A 16498-nucleotide genomic window follows, 5' to 3' on the forward strand; every position below is an offset into this window, starting at 1 on the left:
TCTCCTCCCCTACCGCACAAAAAAGTCAACTTTAGGAATTACAGAAAAAATTATAAGAAGGGAGAAATATGGTGTTGGGCAACTTTGTCCTGCATATATGATGTCTTAAGTTTGCATGTTGGACAGAAATTGCGTGACCTCAAAACTATAGACGAAAAAGTCACTGCCTAAAAGTATTTTAAAGCCAGAAGAATTTAGAGTGTAATTATGGAATTAAATACTACCTAAAGATACTTTTGCAAAGATTTTTTGCATGGCATTAAGTGCTTACTGCAAGACTGACAGTACTCCATTTGCTCATATGTATTTTTGACTACTGATGCCTAGATGATGCAGGCTTGTATCCATTCTTGCTATAAGAGTATTTTGCCACTCCATTGAACATGCTGGCCCATCCTTTTGGGACTAAGGATTATCTTCTTGTACTCATCAGATTGTTGTACGTCACAGCTTTCCTGAATGCCTCAAGCTGCTTCTGTATGTGATCACTATTACTAGTTTTTGATAACAGAGACTATTCTCCTTTAAATCATAATTTTTGGACAATGGTAGCACAAGCAACTTCAGAGTAAGCATAATTAAGGAAATTAGCTATATTTTATATCAGCACCACAAACTGCAGCATGTCATTTGTTATTCTTTTACTATATGGATGGTACTTAAAAAGGAAAAGCAATAATTCAAGCCATGTAATTACAGACTGTCTCTGATTTGTCCTTTATACAGAAAGTACAGTACCTCCAAACCGTTAAACATCTCAAGTTATAAAACCCTATTATCAGTAAATGCTGTCATCACACCATGCACCTGTACCACCTGTTCAGGCAGACTCAGAATATAATACCTGTATGTACACATCTACATCCCAGTTGGGAGGAAAAAGCAAAACACCAACCAGAATGTACTAACAAGGTAACAGCTATAAACTGTGAATCAACTGTCCTATTAACCTTCTTATTTAACTGATGTACTGGCATCCCTTCCCAATTTCCCTGTGCTTCAGATCATCTGTGCATACTTTGAAGTACAGCTTTTGTCTTTATAGACTTTAAAAAAAAAAAAACACTTTTTTGGCCTATCAATCAGGTATTTCAGATTAACCTAGAGCAGTCATAAACTAATCTGGCTTTAAATTAGACAAATTAGCTACAGGGCAAACAAAAAACATTTTGAAACGCCTTAATTATGACCTCTGCCATTATAAGCTTTATGACTCTTTTTATTTACTATTTATTTATTCAGTAAGGGGCAAAATGTTTACCATCCCAAAAACTAATGGTCTCTTATCAGCAATTACTCTAACTTTCTTGAGAATGGATAATGCTTTTTCTAAAAGATAGTATCACACTTAGCCAGCAAAAAAAATCTAAACTCCCCTTTCCAGCTTCCAAATCCTTTTTTTCATTACAATTCATGTGTTTGTACAACACTACTCTAGAAGCATAGTAAAAAGTTTACCAATTTATTTTCAGTGTTTGAAATCTCCTGTTGTGTAGTAGCTAGAACTGTAAAACCAACAAATCATCTAAAGCTGATTAACTGGAGAAGTTAGTTGCATTCACATTTACAACACAGCTGATAACACAGAGGCAAAAATTAGTAGTAAAGATGATGTTAGCTTACAAAAATAATCACGATGAAGTTTTCAAAAGCATGATTAGGTCGGACAAGTTTATTTTGAGGATTCTCATAACACATCTTTATTTTCCCTCCAAAGTCGTCTGCCTCCTTGATCACTTTTATAGCAGCTGTGAAGTAAAAGCACTAATTTGTTGGGTGTAATTCCATTTAAATTCAGTGGAGGATTCAACAGTATGCTTCTGAAGCTAATTCTTACCAGAGAGCAAAAAAAAAAGGTATCTAAGTGTTCAGAATTTGAAAATTTGTCCACATTGAAGTTTCTTTGCTCTGAGGAATCTACACATACAAACTTGGCATTATCATTCTTATTCAAAAGGCTTTTTTCCTAGCACTTAAAACAGAGAACAAATAATATGCAGAAGAAATAAAGCTACACTAGCCTTTTAAAAATTATAGAATAAAAAAAGTTTCTCTCTACTTAAGAGTTTACATGGAAGTTTAGTAATGATGATGACTACGTAAACAAAGTAATTAAGGTTTGACCACCAGTGCGGGTGACCAGTCACTGGGAACAGGCTGCCCAGAGAGGCTGTGGACTCGCTATCCTTAGAGCTATTAAAAATCCAATGAACAAGGCCTTGAATAACCTGTTCTCGTTGATGCTACTTTGAGAAGGGGGTTTAAGTAGAGACCTCCAGGTCCCTTCTATGAATCCATGATTTTTTGGTATTGACGAAGCAAAGGTTACAACAAGTTTCTACAGCCAAGTTGCAACTTTGTTGTTTTAGTTTGAGAGGGGACTAAAACTTCCTACAATTCTTCAGTATTCCAGTACCATCTTGTACAGTTGCAATGTCAACAAAGTCCTTATCCACACAACCTGTTTCGTGCTGAGCCTGAATTTTGAAGCTGCAGTTCTTCCTCAAACAGGCTAGTTTTTATTTCTTCCTAAAATTTAAATATGCTGGTACCAAACCAATCAAAGCATTCTAAATACTGACAGAAGCATTTATTTTCTTACATAAGAAGACAACATAGTTGGTTGTCAGCTTGGTTGCCAGTGACAGATGTTAGTTAAAACTAATCAGAGATTGACCTGGAATACATCCAGACATCATTAGCAACTTAATATTCATATTACAAGCATATGGAGATAAAACAAAGACCACTCCGAAAGCTCAGGCTGAAGTCAGAATTCTTGATCTAATTCCAGCATTCATTTTCTGCCTCAAGGTACTACAGTAAGCAAGGAGAACAAGAAAGCCTATCCAACTGATTAATACAGATTTTGCAGTCTTTGTACACTACCTATTCATTGCTGTGTTGACAAACTGTAATACTTCACTCTTTCCAGAGGAAGCAGCCAGCATCATTCTGAAGACCCATGTATGCTGAGCACAATAGTTGAGATCATTAACTATTCAAGTTTTAAATATAAGACACACGTTTAATGACAATTTATTTTTTATTTTAAAAAAGTTGCAAAGCCAGCTAATGTGAACAGGAAGCTCTTTTTTCTTCTTTTAATAGGAATACCTGCAAACACATGAAACTCAACAAAACCTGAACAGTTTACACAAAGAAAAAAAAAAATCAGTCATTTTCTAATTTTATTAAGCTAACCTCAGTAAGAAGTGTTATTTACTAATGCAGGTAGCACTGAAGTTCTATTTGAACCGTTTAGGTGGTCAGTCAACCAGCACTTACATTTTATTTGATGCAAAGTCATAGGACATGGAATTAAAGCAAACTAAAAAAAACCCAAAGCATTACAACTCCATGCCTTTATACCTCGATGTAAGACATTCAATGTCCTCCAGAATTTCTGGGCTCTTCTCTGCCACAAGAAGTAGGCACAATACAGTTCTCATATCTTAACCATACAGATATTTCAACCAAGAGCTAAACAACTGAACTAGGTATTATTTACAACCGTTGATGGAAACAGTTTCTTCTGCATCTTCCAGTAATTAAAAAAGTGAAAATAACTGTCAATACTGTCAAATCTAGAATGTTTTATTCTAGAGCATCTTTTCCTCCTTCACAGCAAGCTCAACTTAACTTTCCGTGGACCAATTGGCCTATCATTCAGTTCATTAATAGCAGCCATAGCTTCCTCATAGTTTGTCATAGCAACGATGGCATCACCTGAAGGTAATCCTTGTTCGTTGTACTGTACAGAAACTGACTCTGGTATCACTCTGTAGCCATAGAAAAAATCCAGAATCTCATTAGGAGTAGCTTTAAAAGGTAAATTTTTTAATCGAATAGGAACAACACGTTCAGAACCACCACTGAAATTTGGATCTGGCATAAATCTTCCTTCAGGAAAACTTCCCATTTTATTATTCCCAAACTCCATTCTGCCAAAAGGTTCATTGTCACCACCAAAATCCATCAGGGGTGGCGGACCTCTAAAATCCTTAGGAGGGCACATGAAGTCCTCAGGGGGGTGCCTAAATTCAGAAGGATGCCTAAAGTTCCCAGGGGGACCAAATGAATGCATGGGTGGCCCCTGTGGTGGCCCAGATGGTGAACCAACTGGACGGGAAAGCTCACCTCTGTCATATGGATGTGAATGACCCTGCATTTCATTTGGTGCAGACAATGGTACAGTTACACCAAACTTCTGCATCTGCTCTTCAGATATAAGTCTTATTAATACCTCCGTTCCCAAGAATCTTCGACGATTTAAATTTTCTGCTTTCATGGCTTGCTCTTCAGATTTAAACTTCACTAATGCTTCTCCCAGCCCAAGTCCTTTGTCATCATAGAGCAAGTAAATATCATCCTCATCTATATCAAATCTCACAAAGAACTTTTGCACTTCGATTTTTGACACATCAAATGGAAAATTCCTTACATAAACACACGTCTTAGGGCCGGAATGACCTTCCCGATAACTTTTTTCTGGTATGGCCTGTCCAGGATGATCTCTGTCTTGTGATCTTTTCCTCTCACAAGAATCAATTATTTTCAACATTGACTTTCTTGAAATTGGAAAAATGTAAACAGGACGATTGAGAAGAACCTTTCTATGACATTCCAAAGCAGCCTGATAATCTCGCTCACTCCTTAACATCACAAAGGCATCTCTAGTCCTCCTCTGATGCTTATCTGTTAGAAGCTTGATTTGTTTGCTGCATATATCCAGATCAGGAAAAAAAGCTCTCAAATCTCTCTTCTCCAGATTAGTAGATAGATTTCTTAAATGTATGTAATATTCCTGGTTGGGAGATGAACGAGAACGTGTTCTTTGTCTCCTTGGTGATCTTGAATGAGAATGCTTCCTTGAATGCATGTAGCCTGAACTTCTTGGAGAATGGTCTTCACACAAAAAGTGATCAATTTCATTTGGAATGTCTACCCTCCCACCATATTCAATCCACCGTTCCTCTGTAGTTGGGCTAATTTCTATAAACCTCTGACCCATGTATTGTCTATGACGTTTAAGTGCTTCTAAGGCATCACCAGGCGTAGCAAATTTTACCAAGCAATCACCATTGTTTAAACCATTGCGATGCTTTATCAGAATCACTCCATCCACATGTATCCCAGAAAGGAAAGCACGTACTTCATCTTCTGTTGCAGAGTAGGGTATACCACGTAGAAATAAGTAAAGATCATCTGGGTTAAACAGATGAGAATCCTTTCTTGACTGATAGCTTGATTTAGGTATACCTATATCACCATGTCTTGTGCCGTTGGTATGGAAACCAGCCTCCGGATGATTTGGTGGACCATAACCAGGTTTATTTATTCCTTTTGGAAAAGCCGTGACTAAATGTGGAATGTCTCCAACACCTGATGCACCAGAACCATTAGTACCTGTTCTTCTAGAGCCTGACATAGTTTCTCGTCCCCCACGGTCAAATCGTTTCCGGCTCATTTCTATGGTATTCTGCATTTCTGCCTTGCTGCTGAGAAAAAGCTCTATGCGCGAGTCCTTGATAAACCCTCCTGAACAGCTCATGGCACGCCGTGCATCTTCGTCTGTTGCAAATATAATAAAAGCCTCCCCAATCTCTCCTCCAATAATATGCACACCTCCATCAGGAATATTCAATCCCAAGAAGAAACGACGAATATCTGCAGGACCCGCAACAACAGGAAGCCCCTGTAAACGGATGACTACAGCCATGCTGAGCTCAACCCACAGCAAAAATCACCTGCAGACAAAAAGGTACACATGATAGCACGTCTTTAGTACTCAGCTATTACAGTATCTTAACACTTAAGAAGCTAGAGCCTTTTTAATGAATGCCCTTATCTCAATCAAGAGAGAAGGTATCAAAAAACTCACAAGTTCACAAGAACAAGATTAAAACAAGATTCACTGAAAGTTGATTAGTCAGAACAATTAGCTACTCCACCGGCACACATGCACAAGTCTATCAATATTCCCTATCCTAAGGGCAACAAAATCCACCTAAGTCACTCCTCACCATCCACGATACCTAAAGAACACCTAAAGTCTTTCACGGCATAGTTACTGTATGCCAGAGATCTCTGCCCAGTCCTAAGGAACAAATAAAATCCCGTTTACTTTTGAACAGGACACTTGTGATCGTAACACAGAAAATACTAGATGATAAAGGAGAAAGGAAAAAGGATAACTATGTCACTGGAAAATGAAGTAATTCACCAACAGTGATGACTTCACTGCTTTGACAAGTTGCTCTACCCAGTTATCAGTTCTGTTCAATAACGTATGTTTTCTCAGCGTTCAAAAATGTTGTCTCTTTCATGTTTTCAGAGTATTAACTGCAGCAGCCACATGCACTCAGGAGAGCATATCCTAGTTCCCAGCCACAAGTCTGTGAGAAAAAAATGCTGTGTATGATCTTGTCACAATACTCAGTGAGAAGTGTTAAGCTTTTGGCAGCTTACCTGTTTCTGCTTTGAAGACCTGATAAATTCTGTAAAATCAACTTAACTGTGGAAAGAAAACGAAACATAATTAATGGCTGATATCCGTACTTCGCTTTACATACTGTGCTACACTGCTGCAGCTCATCCATAGCAGTGGCTAATATTAAAGCCAAGCATGTAATGAACCCACAGTTTGGGATACTATGAAGAACTCCTTCCATGTTCCAAGATGCTATGCACTGCATCTTTGTGTTTCCATTTTAGAAGCAAAAGAAATTCAAAATTTAAGTTGACTTCTGGAAATGATGAAAACACGATGAGATTACTTGGTCATCAATTCTGCCACACTGAACTGTTGAAATGAAACAGACTGACAGAGTATCGAGGGAAAAGCTCTCAATTCAATTCTTTTGAGTCCTTGAAAGATGCGCAAGTCCATCTCAAGATTACAGGACGTGTCCATTCTTCTGAAATCCACCTGCTTTCAAAGTTCACAACAAGACTATGCTACTCACCAGTCCAACACTGCACTTAATGTACACAGTGAAGACTATCAAATCAAAGAGCAAAAATATCCAACAAGGAGAGACTTCAGGAGTACTTCAATTTAGAAAGCAAACTTCAGTATTTTCCCTATGTTTACTGCCTTTCAAACATAAGAACAAGAATCACTTTAATACACTGACTTAAATATATCCTGATTTTCAACATTATCTAACAGCACACAATACATAGGACAGTACTCTCACAACAAACACAAGCTTCTGTAGCAAATGACTACATGCCTTTAAAAAAAGCCCAACGTGCCAATGACAAGTGTTTGAGAATATCCCTTGTACAAACCCTTTGCTCAGTAACAAACATAAAGCATTAGGATCCTGATGCCAAGTTATCTATTGATAACATAACTATCACTCCACCTTAGTTTAGCAAAACAAGAGCAAAGCCCAAATTCTGTAACTAAAGGATTCTACATCACTTCTACATCAGCACTTTGTAAACACAACAAACTGAAAACAACTGCCTATTTAGTAACTTCACTAAAGATCATCTGCTCTCTGTATTGTGGTGGGTTGATCCCAACCAGCAGCCAAGCACCCTCACAGCTGATCGTTCACTCCTCATCCCCACCAGCAGGATGGGGAAGAAAATAGGAACAAAGTCAAGAAAACTTGTGGGTCAAGGTAAAGACAGTTTAATCAGTGAAGAGAAGTGAAGCAAAGGAAATCACTCACCACCTCCCACAGGCTGACTGATGTCCAGCCTGCCTCCGAATAATAAGCACCTTGGAAGCCAATAAAAAGTCCACCCCCACCCCCCAAAAAAAAGATAAACCAAAACCCTTCTTCTTCCTCTACCTCAGTTTTTGTTGCTGAGTATGATGTTACATGGCATGGAATATCCCTTTGGTCAGTTTGGGTCAGCTGTCCCGGCTGTGTCCCCTCCCAGCTTCTTGCCTACTCCCAGCATTCTCGCTAGGATAACAGAGCAGGGGAAAAAAGAGAAAGCCTTGACACTGTGCAAGCGCTGTTCAGCCATAGCCAAAACACTGATGTGTTGTCAACACTCTTTTAGCCACAAATCCAAAACACAGAACCATAAGGGCTGCTATGAAGAATGTTAACTCCATCCCAGCCAGACACAGTACACTTTATAATGTATCTTCTCAACAGATGTGACGGCAATGCCAAAAAGCAAGGAGAATTCAAGGGCAGAATTTTCTTATAGGACCTTCATGTCTTGAAAAATCAAATCCGCTGCCCTGCTACTTCATGATGTATTTAATCTGTAGTATTTCTGAATTTCACAACTCTGCATTCTTATCCCAATTTTTAAACAGCATTCAGAACAGATCTCCTCCGTATTTCTTCGGTAGTAAACGGCAAGTTCTCCACGATGTACCATGGATACAACATACAACCTTCAGTGGTGAAAACTAGACACAGTGATTCCAGATCATAATGTGGTATTTAAGAAGTCCACGAACAGGAATGCAAGTTCAAATAATAATCTTTTACTGACTGTATATTAAACAATCAAGCACTCGTAGAAAGCATACACAAGCCATCCAACCATTTAAAGTGAATGACCAAAAAGAGTGACTTTTGGGATGAAAGTGCCACACAAAACTAAGACCAATTCAACTGAACAAGGACTTCAGAGAGCAAGGATTTCGATAATGGATAGACAACTTCATGCCACCAATTTAAATGCACAGAAGTATGCACACTGTTTTAAGAAATTTTAATTTGGACTGAGTTAACTAGAAAACAGTACTATAACTATACTTCCAGAGCCTCAGCAAATTCCAGATACCATTGAAACTTCACCAAAACAAACAAACAAAAAAACCCAAACCCCCAAACCAACTTGGAAACATTGTAGAAAACTAAGCTGCACTAGACCAGCATTTTTACCACAACGCTGAGAGATCATGCAATCTGCATGCAGTGAGCATGCAAACTAGAAAGAACACCCACAGAAATACCCCAACTATAAAACCGGACCAATATGAGAATAACTACTGAATCAGAGAACGATTCTAATCTTCTTCAAGATAAGCCTTAACAATCGAAGTAAGCTGTTGCTCATGGCAGTGTTCACATCGCTGAAGGAAAATGCGAGCGTGCCCTGCAGCCGGGCCAGCGGCACGGCCGGCTTCAGCACGGGGCCGCTTCCGAGCGCTCCGGGCTGCAGAGAGACAGCCGGACGCCCCGCCGCCAGCCGCGCCGCTGGAGGGCCGGCCCGCACCGGCCCTCGCACCGCTCCGACCACAGACGGCGCAGCCGAAGCCCGGAAAGGGCGAGCGGGCCGAAGCCCAGGGCCGCGGGCGGCGGGACGGGGAACAGGGAGCGAGGGGAACGGGGCGAGGGGGGGGCCGCCCCGCGCCACACGCGCTCCGTCTCGCTAGAAGCCGCCTGTGATCCGACCCCGCGGAGAGGCCCGGCCTCCCCACGGCACCGGGACAGGGCCGAAAGGAGGCACCGGGGGGGGAGGGTGATGGGCAGCCAGGCGGCATGAGGAGGCCGCGGCCCGGGGAACTGCCGCGCAGCAGCTCCGCGAGGGTTGGGGCTGCCGAGAGCCGGCTCACGGCACGAACCCCGCGCCCTCGGCTACACGCAGCGCCCCGGGAAGCCGGGCGCTCTCCCTTACGCCATCCACCCACCGGACGCGCCACTAGGACAGGCTCCGCGCCGAGCCCCGCTCCCGCAGTTCCCGGCACAGCAACCACCAAGATGGCGCCCTCCGTCGCTCCCCCCCACAACACTCTCAGGAGAGGCTGAGTTGCGCCTGCGCAAGCCCCTCCCCTTCGCCCCTACGGTTGAACCCGCACGAGTCCTTCCGGCCCTCTCTCCCGCCGCAGCGCCGGGCGAGCCTTACGTGCGCATGCTCCGAGCGCGCAGCGCCCCAGAGAGCGGCCAGGAGGCGGGGTGGCAAGTGCCGCGTTCGTCACCCTTGCTCCCTCACATGCGCATGCGCAGTCTGACGAACCCCCCGGTCATTTCAATGCGCATGCGCGGCCCTTTGGCGCGCAAACGGGATCGGTGCTGGCAGAGACGAGCCGCTCTGCAGCTAGTGCGCATGCGCTCCTGTCCTAGCGGCATCCGTCTAAACCCGAGGTTTTATACGGGGGACAGCGTCACTTAGATCGCCCTTGCTTCGGCGTGCTAAGCGTTGTCTTCAGTCTCTCATCGCCGTTCGTCCTAGTGCCTGCCCGGGCGGGGAGGAAGGCGGCCCGGTGGGGCCCAGCGCTGACTGGCCTGAGCCTGTGGGTGCCTCAGGCGCCAAGGAGGGGGTGTGCACCCGCCGCTTCTCTTCCAAGGGCTGCAGGCACGATTTCTAACCGAACTCGAGGCTGGCTCAAGTGTGGGGTTTGGGAGGAAAGGCAGGCAGGGTCGGAGGGGGGAAGAGGAGCAGGAAAGGTGTACGGCGGTGTGCAGGGAAGGGGAGAGGCACTCTACTTTGGTTGTGCAGCTGAGGTAGTTATTTTATCCTCGTGTTTACCCCACCTGCCTTTCCCTGTCTTTTACATGCTCTTCCCCTGTATTTCCAAGCTTGTTCTCTACATGTTGGCTCCATTTTTGATAGGCTAAAATCTGCATTACGTGTGGTAGATACACCTAGTAAACTTGTTGAACTCAGCAGAAGAAATCTGACGAGGGGTAAAGCATTTGGTGCGATAAGCATGTGGGCTTCCAAGCAATGCTAACACAGAGAATCATAATAGTTAGGCAATTAGCACACAAGGAAGGGGCAGCAAGGAGTAATTAAAATCCAGGACATGAAGTGCTCTGCAAAGTTCTGGTAATGTTTGAGGGAATGTGAACAAGAGCGTCCTGGCAGGAGGGAAAGATAAAAGGGAGTAACTTCGGCAGCGCATCCGCTCCTCTAGGCGTTTTGTGCGTGCGTCCACCCCGTTACCACTTACACACACATCTTACATTTGCATTACACATGGTGTAACGGTTTTAGAGATGAGGCACCGGCAAGAGCAAACCAGACCTCTCAATGGTTTCTTCCCGCTGACCTCCTCCAGCTCCATCCTCTAAAACGAGCCAAACAAAACCCTCCTAACTTCTCTTCTCCGGCTTCGGCTGCTCCGGCCCTGCCGCCCCGCTCGGCTCCCCCGACCTCCCTGCCCCTCCGCAGCCGCTCCCCTAACTCCTCCCGGGGCTCGCCGCCCCCCCCGCCCCGAAACGCTTTGCCTCCTGGGGCGGGCCCCTCGCGCTCGCCGTACGGGAGGCGGCGGACCAATGAGGGCGTGCCGCAGGCGGCCGCCGGTAGCCATGGCGACGCCGGGGCGCTGGGCCGCCGCCGCGCAGCTCCTGGTCGCGGTCGCGGTCGTGGCGGCGGCGGCCGCGCTGCCGCCCGCCCGCAGCTTCTCCCTCCCGCTGCAGCGGCCCGCCGAGTGCGGCGACGCCCGCTACTTCGACATCTCCCGCCTGGCCTGCGGGCCCTGCGGAGCCCACCAGCGACAGAGCGCCGGCGGTGAGCGACCCGGCCCTGCCGCGCGGGTTTGGGGGGGGGGCGAGGCGGGGTTGGCCGGGCCCGGGGGCCGTGCGGGGGCTCAGGCAGCTCCGTGCTGAAATCCGCCCCCCAGCAGTGGGAGGTGCCAAGTGTGGGCTCAGGTTTTGACGGTAAAACAGTCCTCAGGGGCGAGTCTGAAAAGGCAGCGGAAAGGGCCGGGATTCCGCAAAGACGTAGGTGGCCACCAGCACGACTTTGATACCTGTGCCTGAGATAGATACATCCCAGAGAAACGTCTGTAGACCTTTTTTTATAATCTTTCTTTCATCAGGCATTTGTATGGTTATAAGTATTGGCATTTTCATCAGTAAAATTCCATAGGGCTCTGAATTTATGTTCTCGAACACTTCTGTGACTTGAAACCCCTTGTCACATCTTGAATGTCTGAGATGTTAAGTACCTGAGATCGTCAAGCTGTGCGCGTGCTAATCCAAGTCCCACGTGGGAACCTGGAGGATACACAACACACCTTGACGGTGCAAAATGAAAGATACAGATGGTAGTTTGCTTTCCTTAGGAGTTCAGATGTATAATAGTGTTCATCTTTTATAAATACACAGTCCGAGAGAAGTGGGAGTTCAGTGTTGTGTGTGCAGGAACCAATTCGAGACTAAGACCCAACAGCATCTCCAGAACTGGTTCCTCAGTCAGATGCAGTGATCTGGATGGCTGTGTTCACAACTGCTGCGTAAAAAGCAGGTCACCTCTTCCACCACCGTCGTGGTATCTTAAAAGAGTAACACCATAGTTTACTTGCAGAAAAAATGCACTGTAATAGTTTTCAGACCCCCTGATAATGTGGGTGTCTAAATCCATAACTCCTTTCTGGGTTTGAATCTTCCTCTAACTCAAGGGCTTCAAGGAAAGATAAATTCCAGGGGGAGGTCAAGGATCTGTTTTTTTCTGCAGCATCTGACTGGAGCAGTGTAGGTAGCTGCTACTCAGTCTGCTGTTTGCATCTTGTCTGACTTCCACTTGGGATTGCACAAGTCTGCCCATGCACTCCATGGCTAGCTGGTCACTGTGGATCCTGCTTTCAAGCAACATGCCTAATTGTTGAGGTGTCATCAGGGTGAATGTCACGACTCGAATCTCTTCATTGATCTAATCCTATTGGGCTTTTTCTTCTTTATAGTTAAGTATGAATGGTTGATCATTTTGACAAATGTTGTTTCTGTAAAACTAGTCTCATGAGGACATACTTTAAGGTTATAAAACTTTTTGCAGAATTTTACATGATTTTTACATGCACAATTCCATAAGCTTAAATAATAATAAATGCAACAATAAATAAATTTAAAAATACGGAGAGAGGTCCATGATAGTGAGACTGAAAAAAAAGTTGTTGAGCACTAGCAGCTATGCACTGTGATGTGCCATGAAAGTAGCATTTCATTTCATACTAAATGTTAAGTATGTTCTGTTATTCACTGAAAACCATTCAATATAAAGCTTGATCCCCATGCACAATTTTAAAAGCTTTGAGTTTGAAATAGCTTTACAAATGACAGTTATATTTTGAAAAACCTTTGCCTATAAACATGTTTTGTTTGTAGGACTGACTTCCTATTCAAAGGATAAAAACTGTAGACAAACATACAATGCTGGTGTTGTACAGAGGATGGGCTAAGAACGGCACTGTGGCAAGATTTAGAGAGAGAGATTATATCTGTTATTAGACCAACTGATACAGTTTAGTTTAAAAAAACCCACAAAAACACCAGCTCTGGGTTCCTGTTCTGACATAGTATATCAGTCAGCCTAGTAACATTTTCCTACAACATCTCTGTACAAACTGTAACATGAACATTTTTTAAAAAGCAAGATGATTTTCATGCAACTGTCACTCAGGTGTTTTATTTGTCTATCTAATAATCTATATTGACCTCTTGAGAACAATAGTGGTTGTTCTTAGTATTCTGTGAAAAAAAAGTCAGTTTTACATAGATTAAAAACGCCTTTGGGTTTTTTTCAGGTAGTTCATGTGTGTGTCAGCCAGGATACAGGATGGTTTCTAGTAATGGTGGGTCCTCGGTTATTTGTGAAAAATGCCCAGAAAATATGGTAAGTATTGAACTTTTCATACTTTACCATAATAATAGGTGCTTTTTTAATTTTAAATTTCCTCCTGACTGCACATTATTTTTCATTAATTTAAAATTATTTTGTATAATAGTCTTTGCTTGGGAATTTTTAAGACCATGCTTATAGGTAGTATTTTTTTTCTCTTTAGAAGTGCTTATTGCTATTATTTTGCAGGCATTTTTTCTTTATAAATTTGACCCCACAGACAAAGTAAGAGTATTTTAAATGTTTAATTTCCTTCCACTGCTTTTCTTTTCTGCTTCATGTTATGTTATCCTTGCCCAGAGACCACTGTTTTATAGAATGCCAAAGATGCTTCTCAGCTCATGGGTATCTTATTTGATTATTTGTATAAATCCTATTATTGTAATATTTAGGCTGTATCTTCATAGTCCCTGATACTTTATCTTTTTACTTCAAAATGAGCTGTTGCTATTATGTTACTTTAATTATATATACCTTTGTAGCTTGGTCAGTTCTTTCTACCTTTCTTGACAAATTAAGCTATAATTTTGGGTCCTATTCACAGTGTTTAGCCAGAGGCACCAGGCTTAACCAGCTTTTTCCCGCTATAGTAAATAGAGAAATAATTTTTCTCCAGCAAAAGCAACTTTTCAGGGTGAAAGCCTTCCTGAATACTTCTTTCTCTCCAATAACTGTAGAATAACTCTCAAGACACCGGCTTAGTTTCATAAGTAAGGTGTTTAATGGCTAATGGGTGATGCAGGTAATCTTCCTCTTTCCATCTTCTTGCTACATTAGACAGAGACATTGACAAATACCTATTGGTGTTTTCATCATTCTGCTTTTTCTTTCTCTTTCCTGTAATTTGTCTTTGATTCTATGGCAAGGTTTACACAAAGATAAAATGATAATAGTGGAGAAGAGAATAACATCAGTATCACCTGAGGATGGGCAGTTATCTTCATTTTCCTCACTGGTTTTGATCTGTAGTGCAGCTACGTCATAGTATAAAATAAGTGTGGATATGAGCTGTTTGGGTACATGCAAAATTCCATCCAGTTTTATAAGCTGCTTCACTTAAAACTCCTCCGTTTCCATTATTTCTATATATTTGTATGCAAATATGTCTATTAATTAAGTTATGTTTCTTGATATTTTTATTCTGGTGTAGAACCTCTGTATCTTTTTTTAAACCTTCCACTTTTAATCAACTCTTATCTTCACTAAATGGTGTTAGCTAATGGGTTCAGAAAAACGTAAGAACACTTTTTTTTAGCCTACATCTGCATAGGAATTTCTTTTGCTAGATTGTTTAACCTTTTTTATCTTTAAAAGCTTCATGAATGTTATTGATGTTGTTGTATCTGAACACATTTCCTGTTAATAACATCTGGATCAGGCATTCTTCACAGATATTTGGTGATGTCTGTATTTTTGAAAATTATAATAGTTTTACATTTTATTTTAGAGCGGAGTTACTCAGGATGGGTGGAATTGTATTACTTGCCCCAAAGGCCTAACTTCAGAAGGAAAATGTAAATGCCTCAATAATGAAATATTAGGTAAGAATTATATGCAAGTTATGAGATATTAGTGCTTGTTTTAGATATCTGAGTTTATTAAGACATGCTCTTCTGTTAAATAAGAAAGGAAGTGTAACATATGTTTACATAACTAATGTTCAAATTCAACATTCCTCTTGATCTTAAATCTCATTCCTGAAAGATAACAGATAAATCTGTACCATTGTTCATTGCAGTAAAAACTATTATGCAAACATTCAAAAAATGAATACTGGTGTATCACTTCCTTTAAGCTGGTTGGCACTTGGTGGAGGCATTACAATTGGAATAAAACCGATGTCAACATAGACTAAGACAAAATATTAAAATGTTTTGAAGTATGTGATGCACAGGTACTTCACAGTACAGGAATTACACATATATGAGTAGGTGGAACAGAATAGCCTGAGCAAGCCAAGCAAACCACTGTGCATTAATATCAGTGGGTTTCATGCCTCCCTGAAATGTGTGCCTCTACCTGTGATTTCCTGTGACATGCTTCCCTGTATCTGTGCTTCTTACTTGATGCTCTCTAGTAGTTGCAGATGAATTTCAGAAGTCAGAGAAAATTAATTTTAATGTTAACCTTAGTGTCTATGTTAATTTTTGCTTATCTTGCATAGTAAAAAACTAAGAGCAAAGTATAATTTTCATCAAGAGTGTAAAACAAAAAGCTCTCGGGAGCTCTAGTTTTCCTTATTTTCAAAGACACAGGATGGAAGAGACTTTCTGTGTGCCTGTAATTCTTTGAATAAGTATTACTAATGTCCACTTTGGTTACATTTCTAACAGAGTATACTGGACAATCACTGTTTTCCAGATCATTAATTTAAAATTTTCCTAGGAATGTGTAAAAGAGTGAATAGCAACCTGGTCTAGTGGAAGGTGTCCCTGCCCATGACAGTGGTTTTGGAACTAGATGATCTTTAAGGTCCCTTCCAACCCAAACCATTCTATGGTTCTGTGATTCTGTGATCTCCCTTAAACTTTATGAAAGTTACAAAATACATTCTGAGCCTTTATGGTAAAATATTGAAAGCAAAGCTGATTCTGTAATTTAACGTGCAGAAAGTATTAACATGCAGAAAGAAAAGTATTAGTATTGTACTTCTTTTAAATGATTTAATTGCTGGAAGATGCAGTTCTGAAACTTTGAATTTGTGACATATGCATGAATCATTTCAGATGAAAATTAAAAATATTTTTTTTCCAGTAATTTGTAAACTTGATGTTTTGAGTTTTAGCTTTGCAGTGAAGCCTTGGTTTGAAATTTGGTTCAGAATAAGTGACAAAGGAATAGCAAAACTGGACATGAAATATTGCATTTCTCATTAAAACTAAAGTGCATGTGCATAGCTATAAACAACACACATATACATATATGAATGTGCATTTATAGTGGATGT

The 16498-nt window shown here is 41.7% G+C and overlaps 2 protein-coding genes across 3 annotated transcripts in view; one reads left to right on the forward strand and one right to left on the reverse strand.

Annotated features, from left to right (window-relative positions):
• Positions 1–124: 124 nt before the first annotated feature.
• RBM12B (RNA binding motif protein 12B) lies at positions 125–9771 on the reverse strand. Of its 2 annotated transcripts, XM_075023595.1 has the most exons (3): positions 9620–9771; positions 6472–6517; positions 125–5750 (listed from the first exon to the last, which is right to left on the reverse strand). In XM_075023595.1, exon 3 carries the CDS (start codon positions 5720–5722, stop codon positions 3623–3625), a length of 2100 nt encoding a protein of 699 aa, XP_074879696.1. In that variant the 5' UTR covers positions 5723–5750; positions 6472–6517; positions 9620–9771; the 3' UTR covers positions 125–3622. The 2 variants fall into 2 exon arrangements, with proteins under 2 accessions (XP_074879696.1, XP_074879697.1); XM_075023596.1 differs by lacking the exon at positions 6472–6517 and having other exon boundaries at positions 9620–9733.
• Positions 9772–11207: 1436 nt separating this feature from the next.
• The window catches only part of TMEM67 (transmembrane protein 67), a 36350-nt gene continuing 31059 nt past the window's right edge, over positions 11208–16498 (forward strand). The window contains exons 1-3 of the mRNA XM_075023598.1: positions 11208–11442; positions 13457–13545; positions 14999–15092. Coding sequence (XP_074879699.1) covers positions 11208–11442; positions 13457–13545; positions 14999–15092 — 418 coding nt within the window. The remainder of the gene's footprint in view (positions 11443–13456; positions 13546–14998; positions 15093–16498) is intronic.

Source organism: Buteo buteo, chromosome 3, assembly GCF_964188355.1.
Source record: "Buteo buteo chromosome 3, bButBut1.hap1.1, whole genome shotgun sequence".
Lineage (NCBI taxonomy): Eukaryota > Metazoa > Chordata > Aves > Accipitriformes > Accipitridae > Buteo > Buteo buteo.